Source organism: Lycorma delicatula, chromosome 2, assembly GCF_047948215.1.
Source record: "Lycorma delicatula isolate Av1 chromosome 2, ASM4794821v1, whole genome shotgun sequence".
Classification (NCBI taxonomy): Eukaryota; Metazoa; Arthropoda; class Insecta; order Hemiptera; family Fulgoridae; genus Lycorma; species Lycorma delicatula.
In genome coordinates, this window is record NC_134456.1 from 202713470 (window position 1) to 202737098 (window position 23629).

Here is a 23629-nt window from a genome sequence, read left to right on the forward strand (position 1 = left end):
TATGTCGATTAGAGATTTTGAAGTAATCTAATTTATATTTAAATACTTAAAATATTTTTTCCGAGTTTTAGCTTCCATTCTAAAAGGAAAGAGAATTTAATAATATTTATACATCTACTGTCATCGCCTAAAACCAAAATGAATACTGAAAACTTTTTTACTAAATGCGTAAAATTATAGAAAGTAATTTAAAATTTGTTGTCCTGTGTTATGTCGAGATAACAACTATTATTTTTATTTATTGTTTTTTTTTTTTTTTTTTTGTAATTATTCAGTAAATTAAACTTCACTAATGCAGTCTTGTGTTCTAAAAATTATAATAATAAGTTTAATAATAAATCATAAATGTTAACAATACATCCTTTAATTTAATAGAAATAATTAAGATAACACTTGCGGCATATGTTATGATAGAAAGGCAAAAAATTATTATTCTTCGATAAAAGCATTAACTACAAACGAAGTCTGAGATTCAAGCCAGACGTTCTGGACAGTTATTTTTCCAGTCAAAATATATTTTAATCTATATTAGTCATTCATATATCAACTGCACGTGCTTTTTAAACAGCTGGAAAGGTTCCTAAAAATCTGGTAAACGAAAGTGGTTCATGCTCAGAATAATTGATAAAGCAATTTACGTGAACGATTTTAAAATTACCTTTTAACTAATCAACTATACAGAAATTCTTTTACAGATGTAATTTTTTATCTAAATATCATCATGTGCAGTGTTTTATATATTGATATTTTATATTTATAACTGTTTTTATTTAATATTTATAACTATGTACATATTTTTCATGGGTGGTAACTATAATAGAAACTTGTAAAATTAAGCGACCTAAAAGGAGAAATTAAACTATATAATATATGCATAATAGCAGATTGCATTCTAACAGAAAAATAAAATTACTTACAAACTTTTTTCATACTTATTTTCTTCTTCCAAAATTAGTACTTTCGTAGAGATCTACTTATTGAGAACGTTTTTTGTGAAATTAAATTAAAAGCATAATTTAAGATTTTACAATTATGTACGTTTACAAACTATTTCCGATTTGGGAAAATAGAAATTTAAAAGAATAAAATTGTATTAATTTTTTATACATAATTTTTTATATTTCATTTTCATTGAATAAAAATTATTCGGGGTGATATTTTTGAAAAAGAATATACTGTAATTTGATACAAAAGACTGTTTCATAAAAAAATATTTCAAAATTGAGAAAATATAAAATGTTTTTTTCAATACTTTTATTTATAGTCGCATCAACAATTAAAGTCATTAGTGACTTTTCAGTGTAATGTAACTGTACCGGTAAATTTGTAGTCTTGAACAAATTCAAGGTCGACTACTCCTGAGACGTGTGGTTAATTGAGACCCAACCATCAAAGTACACCGGTATCCACGCTCTAGTATTCAAATCTGAAAAAAGTAACTACCTTTATTAGTATTTGAACCTAAGAACTTCGACTTCGATATCAGGTGATTTATGACGATGCGTTTACCATTACCAATAGACCAAGCTTAATTTTTCAATGGTTCAAAGACTCAAAATCAATATTATTTATTTATTCATTTATGTGAATGTATTTATAATTTATATATATATAATGTGAGGACGGTAATACAAGGGGAATTTTTTTATTATATTGTAAATTAGCATTTTTTCCAAATTTTTTCTAATCAATTAATTTCAATCAATTTTTTTTTCAAAATTCTACTTACGATCCCAATACGATCCCAATAAGGTGGGTATTTAAAAAAAAATACGTAGGTAATTTTACATACATGTTTACTATCAACATTTTAAACAATTTTACATACTGGTAGACAGTAAGAAACAAAACTATCGAAATGTTTGTGCAAATTACGGGAATTATAATCGTACTGATATTTCTTGAGTTAAATAAAATCTTAATAAACATTATAAATGTAGTAAAAGTGTCATAGAACAAAAAGAAACGTAATTTTGAATGAATATATACAGTACAAATTGTATCAAAATATTACAAATGAAGACGTTAACTGAAAACACTTAAAAAAAAAAGAACTGTTAAGTTTACCGCAGTGAAAATAATGTGGGTGTTCAAAGCCGGGTGTTTTGTCGGAGGTCTGGCGGGATGTTAATGACAGGGTACGTAACAGCTTATTATACCGCACCGTCTGCACGACTGGATACTAGAAGTGCTGTTTATTATTACACACAAGGATACTAAAAATGAGTTCATTATTCTAAAATAATAGTAGGCCCCCTATATAATTTATATGAATAATTATGTACCTGCAAATGTAAATAATCCTGGAAATAAAACTGTCAATCATAATTTTAATTCCTATAAGATTTATAATAATTTCAATAGTTCTTAAATTATTACTCTCACTTAAGTGGGAAAAATATAGGCTATGTCGTCTTCTTTTACGTAATATAAATACAAAATAAAAAAGAATGAATACAATATCATAACCATATACACAATGATTTTTTTAAGCACTAAAACTTTTACGATGATTAGATCATACGTGATTCAGAACCAACGAATATATTACTTCATATAATTCAAGTGCTTACCCAAAGTACATTTATAACCTACCTCATATAAGTTAACAAACTACCTTATAAAATAATCGCATAGATAAAAAATGTATTTTTTTTATTTCCTTCAAGATATCGCTTACATAAGCTTGCGTGCGAAGTGAAAATTTATTTTTCAAATGTCTGACTAGGATTCGAACCCGACCATCCCCCATGGCTGAACTGCCGAAACGCTACCACTCCGCCACGGAAACCGATTATTTACGCTCTCCATTTAGGTATTATAGTTCATAAAGATTGTATTGGTGAATAGAAATGCTTAAATAATTTTAAATTATAAATAATACATCAATGCAAATAATAAGAAATACCTTTATTTATTTATTTTTCTTAGACAAAATTTTAACTTATTATTTTTTTAATTTTAGATTTTTATAATCAAAATAAAAATTGATGTTATGTTAAATTAAAAATTTTAATTTTTAATCTTTTATTTAAGAGTTTGAACTAACCTATCAAAAAAAAACTTTTATTTATTTCTTTATTTATTCACTGAAATAATTAAAGGCTTAACTGATCAATTACAGTAACTAGAAATTTTTTGAATGTGAAATTGTGTATAAAAAATTTACGTCCGGATTCAAATCCAGAACCTTCCAGATCAATGGCAAAGATTCTGCTGCTAAGATCAATATAATTAGAGAAATAAAATTATTAGATTTAAATACAAAAAAAAAAAACAAAAAAAAAACATTAATATTCCACTGAGTAAACATTCTTCTAAAGATTTAGAGCAGCTTGTTTTAAAATCATTATTCGGTTAAAAATACAATGTCGTCTATAAGATTAAATGTTTTCAATAGGGACGACTTATATATATATTTTTTATTTTCCTAATGTGTACGTTGCAATCTGTTCAACTAGTGAACAATAAGCAACTCCCCTCACGGTCTAGTGAGATGAAGATATATATGACTTGTAAATGAGGTCCGTAGTCTTGTATAGACTGAGACCGACCATTCCTGAACCTTTGAAATTAACCTTTCAATTTATTTTGAAAGGTAAATTTGAAATTAAATTTAAATCAACCTTTCAATTTATGGTTAATTGAACCCCAACCACCAAAGTACACCGGTATCCACTGTCAAGTACTTAAATCCGTTTAAAAGCAAATAACTATTACTAGGATTTGAACCCCAGAATCTTTGACTTCGAGAATCAGCTGTTAAACAATTGATTTGCGACGATGAGTTAACCACTGGATCAGCTCAGTATTAAATTGTATTAACTAAAAACGTGGTCGAGCATATTTATTATTAACATTTTCTCCTAGTACAATGTTCGTTTTGAAATGCGGTATCTCAATATGTTTTGGCATTAATTTCTATGAGGTAAAAAGGTATGTTCTGAGTATAAGATCAGAAACAGATCAAAATCATGCTGACAAAATGGTGTATTGTTAGCACGATGTCTTCTAAATAAACTGGTCTCGAGTTCGATTAGTAGCAAGAATCATACATTTTTTCATCATCTTTCTCGTTAAAATATCTGGATGCACGTCAGAGGTTGGTAATTAAACACATTAAATTAAAGGTTTACTTGTGTTATGTGTTTGTATCTATGTACGAGTATATACATAAAAACATCGACTTAGTTGATGTGTATAATGCACTTTTTCCCAAAAGAAGGGATATACTAATTTGTTGCTTTACACTACCAATCCCAGACTAATTAAGACGATTAAGGTGGTTAAGATTTGCTTTGTCTGACAGTACGCGTATTTATTCCACCATAAAGCCAGTTCTTTTGGTAAATAGAGTGTGGAAGTATGACTTATTAGATGTAAATATTTTTTTACATGTTGTTAGGATTGGCAGTCCGATACTCACAAATTTATTTTAACTAGAGAAAGAAGGCGAGAGAAAAATACCTCGCCTCACTTCTTTTCAGTTTCCGTATTCTGGAATAACTTTTATTTCTGAACAGATTGCCTACAATTATTACGGTTGGGGTATCTAACCCAGGTACATACCCCAGTATTAAATTTGAAAAAAAAATAAAAATCAGTATTACAGTGCTCCAGTTTTTAGGTTTCTAAGAACCTTATTCGTTACAAGCGACTCATGAACCTCACTAAGCGCAATGAAATTAAGAACTCCATAATCCCTTATAGCAAAAATGGTTCCACCAACTAGTCTCAAGCCAACAACTGTCGACTCATTAATTTGTTTTTGAACATTTGTTTAACATTCCACGTGCCCTTTTATAGATTAAATTATTACGTGATCGTTTTCTTAGAATAATTTTACTTCAGTTTTACAAAATATTATAAATAAAAATGAATTTAGTTTTAAGTTGTCGGTATAAATATATAAAATGTATTTGACTATCAGAAAAAAATCTTTTATTACAATTTGTTTGTTTAAATATATTTCAATAGGTAATCCTGCACATAAAAGTTGTAAGTAATAAATCTATTGTATACTACGATACAGTATAAAACTCCATTTCAATTCTAAAACTTTTTCGGTTGTAGACAGGCTGATGGTTTGTTCTACTACCTACTACAAGGGTCCTGAGCTGAATTCACGGCGGGAATGAACGTTTTTCATTATACAAAAAAAAACCTTCTTTTTTTATTACACACCTGGTTCTTTGTCAAATCTTCATCGGAGTAATGAAATTTACGAAACAATAAAAACTAAACTATTTATCGGATCATCAAATACATGTAAAAAGAAAAGAATGAATCGGTGAAGATATCCACTCGCTACCTTTTATTGACTGTTCTATTTTTATCTTTTACTCTGGCAATATTTAATAAGGCAGATTGAGAAAAATTTACAAATATAAATAGAGTAAACTATTTATTGTTTTTTTGCTGGTAAATTATAAATTTTTGTGATAATGCCATAACAATTTTTTAGTTATTTCCTAACGATGCAAGTATATTGTAAAGAATCTATTTAATTTTGTTTCTATTTTATTAGGTTATTGATTTGATATTACTATTCTTTATTTTCTGTTCAGCACTAATCTATTGACCTCAACATATTTACTGTACCATAAGTCCTCAGTTACCTGTTTCATATTTAACATTTTTTTATCTACCTTTACCGGTGTTTGGCTTCTAAACAAATAAATTAATTGAATCGGAATGTCTTACATGACTTAAAATCGAAGTCCTTCTCTTTAAGATTTTTCTCCCTATTTAATTGTATTAAGATCTCATTAATCTCAAATCTTATTGATACAGATAGTTTTGCAACATCTTCTTGAAAACTATATTTAAAATTCCTATATTATTTTCCTTTCTGTTTAACTACTGTCTTTGTTTCATTAACACAATAAGCTGCTCTCCGCCCACATATTTTCATGATATTTTTTCTGTTAGCTCTGTATCTGGCACTAACGAACATGACAACTTTTCTTCTTTCCTTATCCTGTTTTTAGCCTCCGATAATTACCTTTCAGATAATACTTGAGAGAATGAATGAGGATGATATGTATGAGTGTAGTATTGTACACTCTCAGTTCGGCCATTCCTGAGATTTGTTGTTAATTGAAACCCAACCACCAAAGAACACCGATATCCACGATCTATTATTCAAATCCGTGTAAAAATAACTGACTTTATTAGGACTTGTACGATGGAACTCTCGACTTTCAAATCAGCTGATTTGGGAGGATGCGTTCACCACTAGACTAACCCGGTAGGTGAACTTGACACCTGACCTTTTTTTAATTGTGAAAGCTCTCGCCGGTTGTGCTAAATAACTAAATTTTGTCAGTTTTGATATACTTTGCTTCCCTTATCTAAATGTTAAATTTTTCATCACTATTCTTTCTGTCTCATTTCATTTTTTTCTTGACTTAAATTTCTCTCCTAGTAATAAATTTGAGTAAAAATATCTATCATCAGCAAATATTATAATATTTATAATTTCTCTTGAACATATGCAAATTTACCTTCTAATTCCTATATTACTTCCTCTAAGTAGAAGTTGAAAAGCAATACATTACGGCCTTGTTTCATTAAGTTGCTTTCTTTTTCTTCTTCTGCTTGAATAACCGCTACCTGATTCTTGAATAGATTGTAAATAATTCTTATTTTCCTACATAAAAGGTCTACATTGAAGTACTTTTCTAATTATGCTATATTGTAAAGTATCTAAGTCATTTTTTATATAAACTCTAATAGTTTTTTTTTTAGACTACGTTCAAAATGACTATGTTCAACTTTATTTGTTACATCCTCATAATAATCAATTTTTCTTTATTAACATTGGTTTTTACAGTAACTCCTAAAAACAAATACAACAGATTGATAGTAATTATATATAAATAATAACATAAAGCCCAGGTATGTAATAAACTTTCATTAAGTTAGTCCTAATGAGGAAAAATTACAGCTGAAGTAAAAAAAAAGAGAAAAATGTTTTATAGTATTATAATTTTTCATAAATTAATTAAATATTATTTCATCTTAATCTATTTTGAATTGTACTTAAATATCCTGATATAAAACTTAAGTTTAACCTCTGGCCGTGAATTTGATTGACGAAACATTTTAATCAGAACGGTCATGATTTATATACATTAAATTTTTAGTATACATTTATTTTTATCAATCTTATATAGTAATCATTATCGGTAATTTATTTTACCGAGGAAGAAAGGAACCATCCATTTAAACCATAACACTCAGCCACAAACATATTTTTATAATACGGCCAGGGATTTTACAGAGTGCTTTGAAATAATGATAAAAATCACAATTGATGGTTTGGTTGATGAACATAAATACGCGCGTATTTATATTATAGTAAAATATTGTAAATATTTGAAAAATTATTTATTGTATACTAGCCTCCATTCGGGGAAAAAAAAGAAAAGTGTAAATTTTTCTGATTAAAAAACAGCTGAAATTGAAGCCAAGGCTTCATAAATACCAAAAATACCCAAAGTTGTTAGAAAATTATACATGGAGTATATATAATGAGCATTTATTTATGTGTAACGCGTGCGCGCGCGTGTGTGTGTGTGTATTTTATATATATAAAATGTAGGTATCATGAATAACGAATATGTTCTATATAAATATATAAAACTAATTAATTAACTATATTGACAGAAATTAGTGCCAATTTACCAATAATGTTTTCCAAATTAACTTGTGAATAAAATAACTCGTATATTTCTAAAGAATGTAAGAAAACAACTTAAGCTCACTTCTCGGGTTCTTCATAATTCAATTCAGTGATCGTACAAACTAATGTTTCCTTTTTTCTCTCTCTTTTTAAATACTATGTAAATAAAAAAGGTAGATTATTTCACTTTAAGTACAGCTTCTTTTCTTTGCAGTTAGAAAGGAGCAAGATAGAAGATTAAAGACAAAGGTAAAATAGAGAAAGTTATTTGTTTTTGTTTGCAATGCATTAAAGTAAATGTTCTGAGACAGAGTACCGGATTTGTTGAGTGTTTGTGTTTGGGAAGCGGCCGTCAACCCATCAATGATAGGTCCACAAGACACAAACATTTGTCAACCCTAGACCTGCCGACGTATTACCTTCTTTTACCATTTAGAATATCTTTGTTTTATTCCTAAAATGTTATATTAAATGATTCTTATTATGGATTCAATTTTGGTTTTGGTTTTTTTTTAATAAATAAAAATCACCTAATTTTTCTATCATTTTACATTGAAACAATTCAGTTTTGAATAAAAATAATTATTTTTTTCATTGTAATAAAATAAGTACTAAATCATGAACATCAAAATAAAATTTACTACGATCAATAAATGATTATTTATTCAATTAATATATAATTTGTTATGATTGATAATCTAAAAATTACTTTAATTATGATGAATTTTATAAAATGTGAAAAATCCTAAGCCTGACCGGGATTCAAACAACCAACCAGATTATAAGCATAGATATTGTCATTTTTCCTTAATTAATTGGTGTAGAACTATTATCTGTTATTTAAAAAAAAACGAAAAAATATTCATAAAGCTTTAATAATCGAAAAGATTCGTACAAAATATTAATATTATAGTAAGAATATTCGTTAGACCCGTACAAATGAACAGTTATTAATCAACGGTATATTTTTGTACGGCTAATCCCTTTTTGTAATTAAATTTACTTAGAAAGCGTTCAGTTACGATGTGTTAGTATTTTTTTCCGAATTAAATGAATAGATATATAGCCAGCCTATTCCCTAAATGTGTGCGTTGCTTGTCATTAGATATGTTGTACAAGACGAACGCATAATAGAAAATACGGGACATATGCATTAGGCAATAATGACCTATCTCTCTTTTTACATGTATATTGACTAAACGAGATTTTTATATCTGCAGAACAATCCTATCCACCTGTGTTATTAAAGAATGAAAGGGTCGCTCGTGCAGGGGTGACCATTTTAAAGAGAGTTATATCCAGGTGCTGCCATGTAAAAATAGGATGTAATTTGCATAATAAGGGATCATGTTATGTCATCACACAATGTAAGGATTATCCTTTTTTAATATACCCTATTACAGCCAGATAATCATGCGGTTTCCATGGAAGGTTTGCGAAAACGATTTTATGTAAACTGACAAAACAGCTGAAAGGAAAAAAATTAGGCGTATAAGATAATAATCTCTTTTTAAAAACTCCATTGCAAAACATCAATGTCACCATCTATTTTATATTCTATTTTATTTCTAAAAATAGTTCCTTTCAATTCATTCTGAACCAAACATAATTTGCATCTGCTACCCGTTTAACCGATAAAACTTGTAAAATTTAGTACGGGAAAAAGTTTATCTGAATAATATTTATAATAATTATTAAAAAATCAAAAGAAATAATTTATTTTTTGTGTTTTGTATCATTATAATAATTATTTAATCAAATGTTATAAGTACTGTAAAAAAGTATTTTTCGAAAAAATTATATTCTTAAATATTTAGGTATTGATAAAAATATTTTTTTAACCCAAGAGTTTACACCAAAAAAAAAAATGTTAACACAGTAACATGTAAATTCTTTCATTAAACCTTTAAAATTTCAGATAAACCTTTAAAATTGCTATTAAAGGATATATGTCAAGTTTCGAAATGTATATATACTGATGTACATTATACTCGTATAAATAAATAAATTTAGCCAATCAGTCGTGTTCGGCCCTTGGTGACTCCAATTCCTTGCAATTATCCTGGCAACTTTTCACGAGTGGTTTGCCATTGCCTTTCCAATATGGTTAACTGAAACTCAACCACAAAAGAACACCGGTATCCAAAACCTAGTATAAACTCGAACCTTAGATCTCTCGATTTCAAAAATCAACTGATTTTACGATGACGAGTTTAACCATTTGACTAACCCGGCGGGTTGTACCGGTATTAATATAATTATACTGGTATTAATCGGTATTCTGTAAATGAGTAAAGAGAACAAAGAATCGTTGAATCTAGTAATTCTTGAAAAAAATTAAAGAAACAATTGGAAAAGTTAATCTGTTTGGTAGAGCTAAAGCCACATCCCTTGTAAATATTTAAAAATTTTTAAATATGCACAAAATAAATAAGTAGTTTCTGTTATAATAGTACCCGAAAAAAAATACGAAGAATAATTAGTGAATTCGTAGAGGGATTAAAGGTTTATATTTTCTAAAACTGTTTAAAGATTGTAGCCAATATGTATACTAAAATTCAGGATACCATTTTCCTTCCAATTGAAAAAAATAAATCCGACTATGTGTTTAAAATGAATTTTTTAGAAAAATAAAAACAATATATATTCCTAAGATTGAATTATTATGCGTAATTAATATAATAATTACACTATTTACACAGAACAACGCTTCCTACATAGAAAAAAAATTACTCCCAAAAATTCATCAATTGCAATAAGAAACAGTTTCTAAAAACGACATTTAGTTCTTTTATAAGTAAAAAGTTTTAAAAGTAAAAAAGTAAAAATGTTAAACTTCATACTACGAAACTATATCAGAAAACACAATCTGTCGAGTAAAACCAGTCACTTTTTTGACATTTTAATGAACTGTAATAATATTACTATATTCTCTTAACTATAATTTTATTAAAAAAAAAAAACTGAATTTGTTTTTTTAACCAATGTATATCTTTGTGGCACACTCCCAGATAGATAGGCTGTTTGAAGAACGTAGTCTAAGAAAAGATTGCTGAAGATGCCTGTTACCATAATAAACTACGTTATAAACAACAAAACTTAGATTGAAGAGATTTACCAACTCCTGCGACGATTGTTTGTTTATATGCGGTTAATTCGGTGATGGAATGAGGAATAGTATCCAAATTGCCTTATTCCTTAAATAATAGGCTGTTTTATGTGAACAAATAGTACTCTGGAAAAAAAATTAAATACTGTATATTTGTCAGTGTACTATTTTTTTTTTAATCCCTTTTCCAAATTCTTTCTAAAAAGATTCTGCAAGAATCTCTACTCAAAAAACAAAACAGAATGGAGATAAATATTAAATTTTATTAAATCTAAATGTCAAAAATTATACGGTAGTTTTAGAAATTATTTTCCAATAAAACGAAAAAATTATCACGCGGCTACTGTTCAGTTTTTCACTTTCAATGGGTATTATCTGACTTTAGACTAACCCAAAAACGAATAGCGATATAAAAATAAAACAAAAAATTTCTTCCAATTTATTTTTAAAATATTTATGCGAAAAAATGAGTGGAAAAACTATATTGTTAGTTATTTTATACTTTTAGTTAGAGAAAAATTGAATCAATCTTTTAATAATGAAGACAACACTCCACCACCTTTTGGGTTTATTCAATGAAAACTGTTTTATAGGATTAGATCAAAGACCATTTTATGTCCTTTAAAGATTTTAAATTTTAGAATATTCGATTTTTTCTAGTAAATTATTCATAAATTAAAATTTGTTGATAAATAATTTTACGATCTGACGTTTCTTGATTATTTAGCTATATATATACTTAGTATATCAAATTTTACATATTTACGGTTCAAGAAATTGAAAGGAACGAGTAGTGAGCAGAAGTAATCCCAGAATTTTTCATTTAATATAAATCGTTTGAATTAATTTAGATACAGCTGTGGAAACACTCTTTGGACAGATAATATTTTATTACTAGGAGATCTCCCAAAATAGTCACAGACAAAATATTTTTGAAAACTAAAAATGGTACGGAACGTTTACGAATGCTGGTACTCTTGGATAAAACTCTTAATAAGCCTTAAAAAAGCTTGGTTGAATTCCACATACTTGAAGAACTAGAATGTTAGTTTTAATTAAAAAAAGGTTCCAGTTTTCATTAAAAATAAAATAAAAAAGTTTACTTTCTGTATTATATATACATTGTCGGCTTACCTCTATCAACAATTTTGCCGAATAGATTCTTCCCTCTAAGAAAATTTCTTGTTGAACAGTTCCACCTTCTATTTCGGAATTGAAATTGACACTCCAAGATGGCTTGATTAGCTCCTTTTGAAACTGCAACAAGAACTCCTGGATTCTCCCGTACGAGACGTCTCTGCTTCCGCCTGAGGCTGGAATGTACCGATGAATCCATGTTCAACATTCCAGGCGATAAAGGAAGGAGATTATTTGGCTCTCCGGCCTTAGCGATTCCCCTAAACAAAACCATCCTGCAATACAATCTAGTTATACTGCTCTTTTCAAAAGAAGTTCTTTATATAAATAATTTCTAAATTTTATATTATTGCTACCAACCGAATAAAGATTATTAAAATAACATATTATTAATTTAATAGAATAAATTAGATTACTAAGAATATATTAATATTAGCATAATATCTAATTAATTATTGTAATACCTAATTATGTGATTACATACTTTATTATTATTGTTATTACCAATCATAACTCAACACAAATACTACAGACAGAGCTGGTTATAAGACTCTAACACCATTGTTAAATTTACAGGAATAAGTTTTTTTTTAATGTAGCGTAAGAATTATTGAAACTAAAGTTTTAAAAAATCAAATTACTCAAATACTTATTAGAATATAATATTTTTTATGCTCATCATCTGATAGATTCATTAAATACGTACATCATAAACGAGAGTACCCTAATTTAAAAAACAGTCTTCGCAAGTAATTTTTTTTAATTTTTCTCGTCTGCCTAGATGGAGTTCACATCCCTCATTCGGACAACGTGCGATACCCAGGACTTCATTTGGACCGCCGCCTAACATGAAAAAATATTATCTGCGAGAAAAGAGAACGTAATTAAATATCATGCTTAGGCGATTGAACTGGCGATTAGGAAGGAGGTCCGTGTTACGGTTAAATAACAAATTGTTGTATAAGGCGATTTTAAAGCCAGTATTGACCTACGTGTTACAACTTTGGGGTACAGCAAGCAATAGGCATCACCCGAAGGTTCCAGAATAAAGTGCTGAGGAACATATCGGAGACGACATGGTTTGCAAAGAACAAGAAGATCCATGATTACCTAGAGATGCCATCTATTCGTGAAGAAATTCTCCGGTTAAGCTAAAAAATATATACTTAAGCTTAACAAGCATGAAAAGCATCTGGCTGTTAACCTATTCGAAAACAGTGAGGATATGAGATGACAGAAAAGGTTGTGTATATTGAAATTGGAAACTATTGTGTGGTAAATATTGTACTTTTTTTTTTTTTTTTTTTTTTTTGTCTTCAGTCATTTGACTGGTTTGATGCAGCTCTCCAAGATTCCCTATCTAGTGCTAGTCGTTTCATTTCAGTATACCCTCTACATCCTACATCCCCAACAATTTGTTTTACATACTCCAAACGTGGCCTGCCTACACAATTTTTCCCTTCTACCTGTCCTTCCAATATTAAAGCGACTATTCCAGGATGCCTTAGTATGTGGCCTATAAGTCTGTCTCTTCTTTTAACTATATTCTTCCAAATGCTTCTTTCTTCATCTATTTGCCGCAATACCTCTTCATTTGTCACTTTATCCACCCATCTGATTTTTAACATTCTCCTATAGCACCACATTTCAAAAGCTTCTAATCTTTTCTTCTCAGATACTCCGATTGTCCAAGTTTCACTTCCATATAAAGCGACACTCCAAACATACACTTTCAAAAATCTTTTCCTGACATTTAAATTCATTTTTGATGTAAACAAATTATATTTCTTACTGAAGGCTCGTTTAGCTTGTGCTATTCGGCATTTTATATCGCTCCTGCTTCGTCCATCTTTTTATTTTTTATTAACTATTGAGTTGATCATTTATCCTTTTTGCTCTGTTTCATTATTTTTTTATTTATATGTACTTTTTTACGGACTTTGTGTGATTGTTAATTATTTTATTCGTTGTACTTTTAATTGTATTATTCTTCGTTCAAACTTTTATTGTGTTGCCTTGGCAGATTACTCGATATCTCTCTTTTACTCATATTGCTTTATACCATTTACTTATAGTTTCGTTATTTAAGAATCTGATTGTAAATGAAACAGTAAAACGAAAAAAAATTCTTGCGGCTACCAAATTATAGAAAACATAGCCAATAAACAATATCAATAAAGAGTCATTTTTAAGTATTTTCAGTATTGTAGTCAAAGTCTAAAACGCATTAGAAAATTTAATTAGTCTTATTCAGCAACATATACACTAATTATAGAGAAAAACACGAAAAGAAATAAAGAAATTAAAGACCGAATACCATAACTCTCAAACAAAAATAAATCAAGTATATTTTATGTCGCTCAGAACTAAATAGATATTATCGTATCATACCTTAAGGTATGAATTCTTATGAGATCGTAGCGATAACCTGTATACACACTAAAAGTTTTGTTACTTTGATTAAGTACAATTAAATTAAATTGTATATTTAAAATATTTATTTTTATTTAAATGTTTATTTCTAAAACTATTAGCCACTTAGGTAACTATGCAAATAAATTTTTATTCTTAATCCATTACGAGTCAATAGTGTATAAATATATATTTCGAATCCGTTGCATTAGTAGTTGGAGCAATTAAGTTGCATTAATTACTATTAAACTGTTCTTGGTTAATTTTAGAGTTTACATAAATTTATACCGAGCAGTTGTTAAAAACAATGTTAATCAATCAGTAAAATTAAAGCTCGGTTTAATAAATATAAGTAATAAAAGCTTAATGCGTTCAATGAATACGTAGATGCTTTTGAACTAGCTGAGCAACAATGCATCTGCAATCGCCCACTGACCCTTTGCTGCGATACGGACCTGTATGAACTGGCATAAAACGATCCGTTACAGCATCGCATTCTACTACTGTGTAGGTTTATGCGTCTGATTACCCGCGTTATAACTTTTATAACCGTAGAATAAACTGTAACGAAAAGTCCTTTCTTCATAGGAGCTTTTTTCTATCTCAACAATTTTCAGTAGTTATCATAGAAATTAAATGAATTGTACAATAAAACAGCAGTAATTAGGTGTTCTTTCACTAACTTTTTATAAAAGGGATTATTGCCCATTATAAATACTTGTTATGGTGATGAAATGAACGATGAAAAAATATCAGATCTTGATCAGGAATCGAACCAAGTTCCAATTCATGATAGTTTAACATCTAGCATTTTTTAGCAAAGGGAAAATATACATTTTAACTCCAACCCTAGTTTCTCTATATCCAGAAAGAAAATGTATTTTATTATTCAATAAGAATACAACATTCATCTCTGAACAAAAAAATTGATACTATTTTAGTAAATTGTATCATTGTCATACCATCAGAGCAAGTTTATGATTGTTTTCCTAAATATTACACAATAAATGATTGTTTAACTTATTAACTTCTAATAAAGATGTAAGAAATATATAACTTTTATTTCTTTTAAATTTCAAGATCAAAATCTATATGGTGAATTTTTAAAATCTTCTATTAATATTTTCCCTAAATTTTTGTTGGTTGTCTATCAGTTAATCTAAATTTGTTTTCTGAATGATATTTTATATACAAAATAATATTAAATTTACGATACTCATTAAAAATTATAATAATAATTATTATATTTTATGAATAATGATTATCTACAAGTAGAATAAAAATTTTATCAAAGTAATTACACCCTTCGCATTAATATTTTAGATATATATTTTTTTTTTTATTTTTAACAAACATTGAATATAACTTTTTTTTTTACATCAACAAAACAAAGTGCCGATGAGGTTAACAAAAAGAAAAATAAGCTCTTTCTTCTTTTTAAGATGAAAAAAAAAATGTTTATAATTTTTCGCATATTACTTCTTAGAAGAGTAAGTACTGTTAGTCATTTTTAGGAACCAATAAACCTTTCATAACCTGTCATAAACATTTCAACAAGTATTCAGTTTACACCTGTTCTTCAAAATTTATTACGTTTATAAGAAACTTAAAAGTATAAAAGGTCTTTGAAAATTTTCCGAGTACTGTAAAAAGTTAATATTTTAATAGTATTATTTCAAGACTAAACATAAAACAGAAATTCATTGGCCTAAGCAATTTAAACGTGTGTGCAGTGTGTTTATTTAGATTAGAGTGTAGTCTTGCGTACATGAAATCAAATAATAAAACTGTAAAATATTTTATTTAAAAACTTGGATTGTATTATAATTATAATAATAATAATAATAGTAATAGGCATTTGTTTGCTAATGAAAATCTAATACTGACTTATAAATTGAAGACTGATTCAAATCACGATATCTAATTTGAAAATTAGTTGTAAACGTAAAAAAAATACTGTGAACAAGTAATTTAAAATTTATGTTCAACTATTAAGATTATAAATGTTATAAAATTTATTGGTGCTCGACGTAATACCCAAAGTCGCTAAGTGATATCTACTGTAAAGCAGTTAAACACCGAGAAGGTTCATCGATCCAATACACTTTAAATTCCAGTTTTAAGAGTCACAGAATGAATCTAGGGCCGCGGCTGCCGTGAGAACGCGACTCCACAAGTCGGCTCGGTCGCTGAGGTTTACCTTCTACCTACCTACCTGTTCTTCCCAGCTCCGACTTCTCTAACAGAAGACAAACAGCTATGAGCTTATCTTTCTTGGTGACAGCCCAATTCGTTAGCCCTTCTGATATTTTCCTCACGATACCGAATCCACAGCTACGGTAACACTATTATGTTTTGAAATTTGAAACATACAGATTAACTATCTCTCTAATGTTATCTCAAGAAATAAAATTTATATATCTCCGCAGCTGAACCTGATGACTTCATATCCTGAATATACATTACGTCCATTTCTTGCGTACTTAAATAACCCTTCCATTAAAAGGTAGCCCAAAAATACTGTCTGGAAATCATTATCGTTGTCGTAAAATTTCAAAACTACTTTCTTTTAAAACTTTCAAAATATATTTGTTTTAAATATTATAATACTATTGTAAAAATAATAATAATTATTTATTATAGTTAAAAGATGTTAAAAACAGGATAACGTGGAAGGTGTAAACCGATAAATATTTTAATACGTATTTAAGTAAATTTTAAATAAACGAGTACGTATAAAAATTCAGGTTTATCAAATTAATATAATTTAAAAACTCATCAAAGTAATAATAATGCATATGTAAAACTTTAATATTGTTTCATAAATATTAAAAGATCTTTTATTCTTAGATAAAATATTATAAATGGAAATTGAACCGTATTAAGATTGAAATATTAAAAGGTTGAAATAATAAAATAAAAAAATACGCTGAAATAATCCTGTCTTGTGATATGATAAAAATGAATACTCTTATTATTTTATCGAGAATAAATAACTTCTTTTTTTACAAAAGGTAACACATTCATAGAATAATACAAAAACAATGATTAAAACTTGAAGCTCAGTAACCTGTTTAATGAGGTGTATCTGTTTTCTCCTCGGCATTAGATACATCGAAGAACTAATTAATTATCTAAAATATTGAGTAACGTAACAAAACATAACTAAACCGAACGACAAATAAATGATGAAGAAACAGCAAGTAATAATAAAAGATAGGCTTATAGATATAAAATATAACATGTAACCTATAAAATAAAACTTGAATAATAAAGTAAGTTCTATTTACAATAATAAAGCAAGCCTACACTTTACTTAAATACGTTTTACTTTTAGTCATAAAATATATATTTTAATAAACTAGCTACATTTTATTGACGCTAATATCCAACTGAAAACTTTTTACACTCCTATTTTATAAAACTGAAAATTGATTAATTTAATAATTTTAATAAACTAAAGAATAATAAAAATAAATATTATGTGACATATACATTACAGACTTTGTAATAGATATTTACAGATAAAAAAGATTAAGTTATTTTTTTGCTTTAAAATTTCATCTCAATACATCCCTACAGTTTCGTTTTTATAAACTCCTTTGTGTATGTGTGTGTGTGCACATATATATATATATATATATATATATATATATATATATGTATATATACATTCAAAAATGCAAGTAAACAAATATTTAAATAAAGCCTACTGTCGTTAGTAATAAAATAACAGGTTCTTATTTGGTTAAAAACGGTGGTGGGTTATCAATGGAAGTAGAACTACTTTTTAAGTCGTTGGTATTTCAGGGCATTACCTGCAGAAGGTTTTTATCAGATTTCAGAACAAGTCTAGGAATTTTCTGAATGTCGCAATAGGTAATAATTCATTAAATCATTGTCGTAAATAAAAAAAGCTAAATAACAAGTTTATAATAAGTTACTTGTCTTTGAAGCAAAAGAATTTTACCATAATTTAAATAAAAATTATATAATTCGAATATTATTTTTGTTACTTGATTAGTGAGATTTACGGATCGGTGTGATGTACATTCAAATTTTCTTCAAAAGGAAATATTTAAATAGATTTATTTCTATGTTTTAATAAATCTATTTCTATGTTTAAGAATCGGTAATGTAAATATTCTTTATTCATCGAAATATAACTTCATTGAAGTGGTTTTTAAGTCTTATTCATTACACAGTGCATCCCACAAAGAGGTTTACGTCTTCAATTAACTGTAAGAAATTTATTTATTTCGTTCCGGCTAAAACTTTGCATGGGTACAAGTTACGAAAAGTATATTATGAAACATCAATATCTTTTAATACGAATAAAGGTTTTACCTTCCAAAATATAGCTCTAGTTCTCAATACATTAAGAAATATATTTTTCAGCGAAACCAACATTAATAATATAAGATGAATTTATTAAAATGTACGAGCTAAAACCTATCCACAACATAAATCATCATTATAAATATTTCTTCTTAAATTTAAGGCACGTAGTAAATCAGCAAATCGTTGATGCAAACGCTTTAAAAATGACTTGAAAATTACGAACCGCGTGAAACGGAACACTAATTTTTTTAAAATTACATTTGATATTTATTCTCTTTAATAAATTAGTTAAAATAATTATTCGTTATTTTAATTTATTAAATTGAATATCATATATTGATCATTTCAATATGGTAGATTAACTTCTTATGTAAATCATATTTTATTTTTTAATATCATAAATATTACGAGAATCATATCGGAAAATTTTAAAGACTGTAATGTTAATAGTCCCCAAAAAAAAGGCATCTCTGTAAAATGTGGTCATTTCTCCTATTGCATCAAATGCCTACATTTAAGCAAACACATTTAAATTAAATTCAGGTAGAACTAAACTAAAGATAACGACAGCGTATAGAACAATGTCGGCAGCAGCGGCGAGTGTAACCCACCGGGTTGGTCTATTGGTGAACGCATCTTCCCAAATCAACTGATTTGGAAGTCGAGGGTTCCAGCGTTCAAGTCCTAGTTAAGTCAGTTATTTTTATACGGATTTGAATACTAGATCGTGGAAACCCGTGTTCTTTGGTGGTTGGGTTTCAATTAACCACACATCTCAGGAACGGTCGAACTGAGACTGTACAAGACTACACTTCATTTACACTCATACATATCATCCTCATTCATCCTCTGAAGTAATATCTTAGTGGTAATTACCGAAGGCTAAACAATAAAAAGAAGTAAAGAAGCAGTGGCGAGTGTGTTGGCAAGAGTGCCTCCCATTCATCTTATAGCCCAACACAAGAAAGAAAATACGAGTGTGTGAATATAGGATACTAAAACCCTCCTACGGCAAGAGTCAAACATTAGAACATAGACACGAAGAATGATACCGCGATTAGAGCCGTGGGTTGGGAGAGGTCATGGTGATATGAGTTATTATGTTGCACAGCTTTTCTCCGGCCATGAAGAATTTGGTGAATATTTACACCGATTTGGGAAGCGAGAGATGCCCAAGTGTATATACTGTGGCCTGGTAGGTTCACCTTACCATACATTTTATGAATGTGACAGATGGATCGGATGTAAAGAGAGAGCAGGCCTTGGATGGATAACGCCCGAAAATACTAAGTTGGTACAAGGGGTGGTACAATGGAACATTATAGAAAGTTTGCCCACGGAAATTCTTCAGAGGAAAGAAATAGAGTTTCGTGAGTGGAGCAGGGAAGAGCAAGTATAAAAAAAAGGAAGAGGAAAACGAGATCCGGCTACTAGGGGAGTTTTGGGAACGGCATAGTCGGACTTGGTTTCCCTCCCTGGTGGCTTGAAGCAGGCAAGACCGAGTCCCGGTTACTGTAGCGAAGACCGGAAACGGTATAGCCGGGTCCGGTTACACCGCCTCAGTGATTTGAGACAGGCGTATAAGGTGAATAAAAGATCTCCTTGAGTTGAGTATTGCTTGAATGCCGATCCCACCCTGGGAAACAGGAGAAAGAAAAAAAAGATCAATAAAAAAGATAGAACTAAACTACTGAGATTTTATTTAACCCCACTTTTTTCACTGGAATTATTTATTGGGTGCCAAGTAATTATATTTAAAATTTTCTAGTTAAGAAGAATTTCTGGGATTAATAATTGAACAGCGGATGAAAACGGATATACATGTCAGTCAACTCTTCAAATTCAATTAGTTGTACGATTTTTAAGAAATCCGTTAAGACTTAGTCAATTCTGTTATAGTAAAAGCTGTATGTTATGCACATTCTTAAATTTATTGAGAAATTTGAAATTATTTTTTGAGGCTCTTTGTAAACAATATTTTAATTAAAAATCGAGCCTGGAAGCAATCCATAAACAGGGATATTAAGATTAAGCAAATTTTATATTAAAAATAAATAGATTTTGACGATTCCATCCTTATATGTTTTTGAATATATAATATTTATTCGTTGATTATTAAGAAATTAATAAAAATTTATTTTAAATGTAAACTCTCAAAAACATGATTATTATACACCTAAAACATAAGTTGATAATCCTTAAACGCCACAATACATGTAGATAGTAATCGGATACTAATATTTCAGGCCTCTCGCTCTACAGTTAAAACTTGAGTGTTAACCAGCTAAGAGTCGATGTGAAGGAAATGCTTGAGGAACGGTGAAGTATAGTGTTTGTATATATAAAAGAAATTTATTAAATTGTTTTATTTGTATTTAAAGCAGTTTGATTGTAAATACGATGTATGTATATCCGAATGTCTTTTTTATATAAATATTTAATTAAATATGATACATATATCCATGTTATGAGACATCATCGCATTACATTTTCAGTATTTTTTTGTCTAGATTTACATTCGTATGTTCTGTTTCAAGGCACTAAGCATTAAGCGCAGCTAAACAATTTAAACGAATAAATTCTTGATATTGATGAAAATTTATACAAGATTTTGATAAAATACCAAATTTTGATAAAATATTTAAATCCTTAAATATTAACTATTAGCTTGATTGTAATAAGTTAAAGTGGTTTTCAAACAGACTATATATATATTTTTTTTTTTTTATTCATTTGTCGTTAAATGACAATTTTAAAATGTTTATAATAATTAAAATTAGAAATCAAACAACAAAAATTAATCCCTTATTAAGATATTATGTATACTATAGCTTAAAGTACAAAACAGGTTTAATTTATTATAACTGTTAAATTTATTACATATCTATATAAAAAGTTGAATGTATTATTTTAATTTTTTTGAATTATCGGTTATAAATTAACGAATCTCTGTTATTTTTATCATATCACATTCATAAATATAAAACATAGTACAGCTGTCATATTTTCAAATTCCAAATTATTTTAAACTAAAGTTTACGCCTAATTTGCATAAATTGAATACTTTCACCGTAGTTAAAATGAAAAAAAAATTATTCGTTAAAAAAAAAATAAAATTAGTATCGAAAATTCTTCCTACCATCTTGATGAGGAAAATAGATATCATAGCTTATTAACTTCTTAAACGCCTCGTAGCGTATTAATTATCAAAACTGTCTGCATCAATTACGCATTCTGAGTTGCCTGACCAGTTTATGTGTTATTCTTCACCTGTGTAGCTTCGGGCTGAACGAGAATCATTTTTACATGCATACATACACACCTTGTATATACATATATGTACAATGTATACATTATTACTTGTTTGACAGTCGGACAATAAGCTAACTTCTTTTTTTTTAATAAATCTTTATCGGAAAATTGTAATCAGAAAACGTTCCTATTAATCTAGTGTTGACATTGAAAAAAATTTATATATTGACTCTTTCCAAATAATAATTTTCATAAATCACTATTTTGCATCGGCCGTCGCTCGCTCCGACAAATAAAGCTAATAAATCTTTTTCTCGGTATTCAGTTCGAAAGTACGTACAATAATAATAAAATAAGTATACCGCAACTCTTTGTGATTATAAAAAATTTATAAATATATTCGAATCGGATTTCACGTAAGACATTCATTAATTTTATTTTTTGTCTAAGTAATATTTCAATGTTAGCTAAAGACATAAATTACGTTACATAATCCTTAAATATCACGTAAGCCACTTTTGGTAAAATTCAAAAGTTACATAATTTTCGAAATACATAAAATCAAACCTAGCTACCTGAAAAATCTGAATCAGTTATCAACTAGATGAAGAGAAAGTATACATGCTACATAAATGCACATGAAGGTATAAGAAATTCATCAAACATTTAAAAAACGCACTTTTCTCATTCCTACAATTGCGATTTTTCTTGTGCTTTTTTTGGGAATATCGAAAAAATTTTTATCAAATAATACATTTTTATCTCGTTTTTACGTCTTGTTTTAAATGAAAGTTGATTTATTCTCTCGAATTTTTTTTTACTACAGTTTATTTATTTAACAACGGAATTTAATGAAGTAAATTTATACCATAACTGAAGTAGTAATTTTATCGGCTCCGATATTTTGAGCTTTAAAACAATTATCTCGGAAAATATTGTGAATCCACATCTAGGATCCATTTTGTTTTTATTTTTTAATGTCAAGAAACTTATCAAACAATTAGTTTTGCCCCATAACGTATATCCCAAGAATTAGTATATTCTAAATTCAGTAGAAATCAGGACGAAATTTTTTGCTTCCCGTAACTCAAAAACAAATTGTTTCAAAAGTCATGTTTGTATAAAATTGTTTCATTATTAAATCAAGATAAATGTCTGAATAGTTTACCATTAACATCATGAAAAACCCTGTATATTGAAATGAAGGTAATTTAATTTTTAATTCTAAAATTAATAATCATAGAAACCGTAGGTCATTCACCCAAGAAGAAGGTAAATAAATATTATCTGTGTAAATATTTAGAGATTAATTTATTTAAACACACTAAAAACTTATAGAAAAAAAAATAAAATCCATGCTTTAACTTTATTATTTACTCTGTGTACGTAAATAAAAGAGGCGAAACAGTAAAATGCATACAATCAGACAAACTATTTAGTACTCTAAAGTAATGTTTTCAGACTGGATTCAAGATGAAAATTGAAGTTACCTTCTGCTTAACAAAGAAAGTACTTTTTTATCTAAAAGCAGATAACTAAGAAAGTACTTTTTTTAGTTAATAATAAGTCGTTAGTAATAACAATAAGTTTTTCACAAATTTATTGTCATTGATTACAACTTTTTATGTTGCTAAATTTTTAGGAGATTGCTTTTAACAGCTGCTCTTCTATTTATTTATAATTAATAAGTA

General features: G+C 28.1%; 1 protein-coding gene across 2 annotated transcripts in view; it reads right to left on the reverse strand.

The window, feature by feature from the left end:
• wg (Wnt family member 1 wingless) overlaps positions 1–23629 on the reverse strand; it is a 122799-nt gene that overhangs the window by 69037 nt on the left and 30133 nt on the right. Inside the window, exon 2 of one of the 2 annotated variants that reach the window (XM_075357035.1) lies at positions 11931–12193. In XM_075357035.1, coding sequence (XP_075213150.1) covers positions 11931–12193 — 263 coding nt within the window. Of the gene's footprint in view, positions 1–11930; positions 12209–23629 lie in introns of both variants that reach the window. The other variant, XM_075357034.1, reaches the window with a different exon arrangement.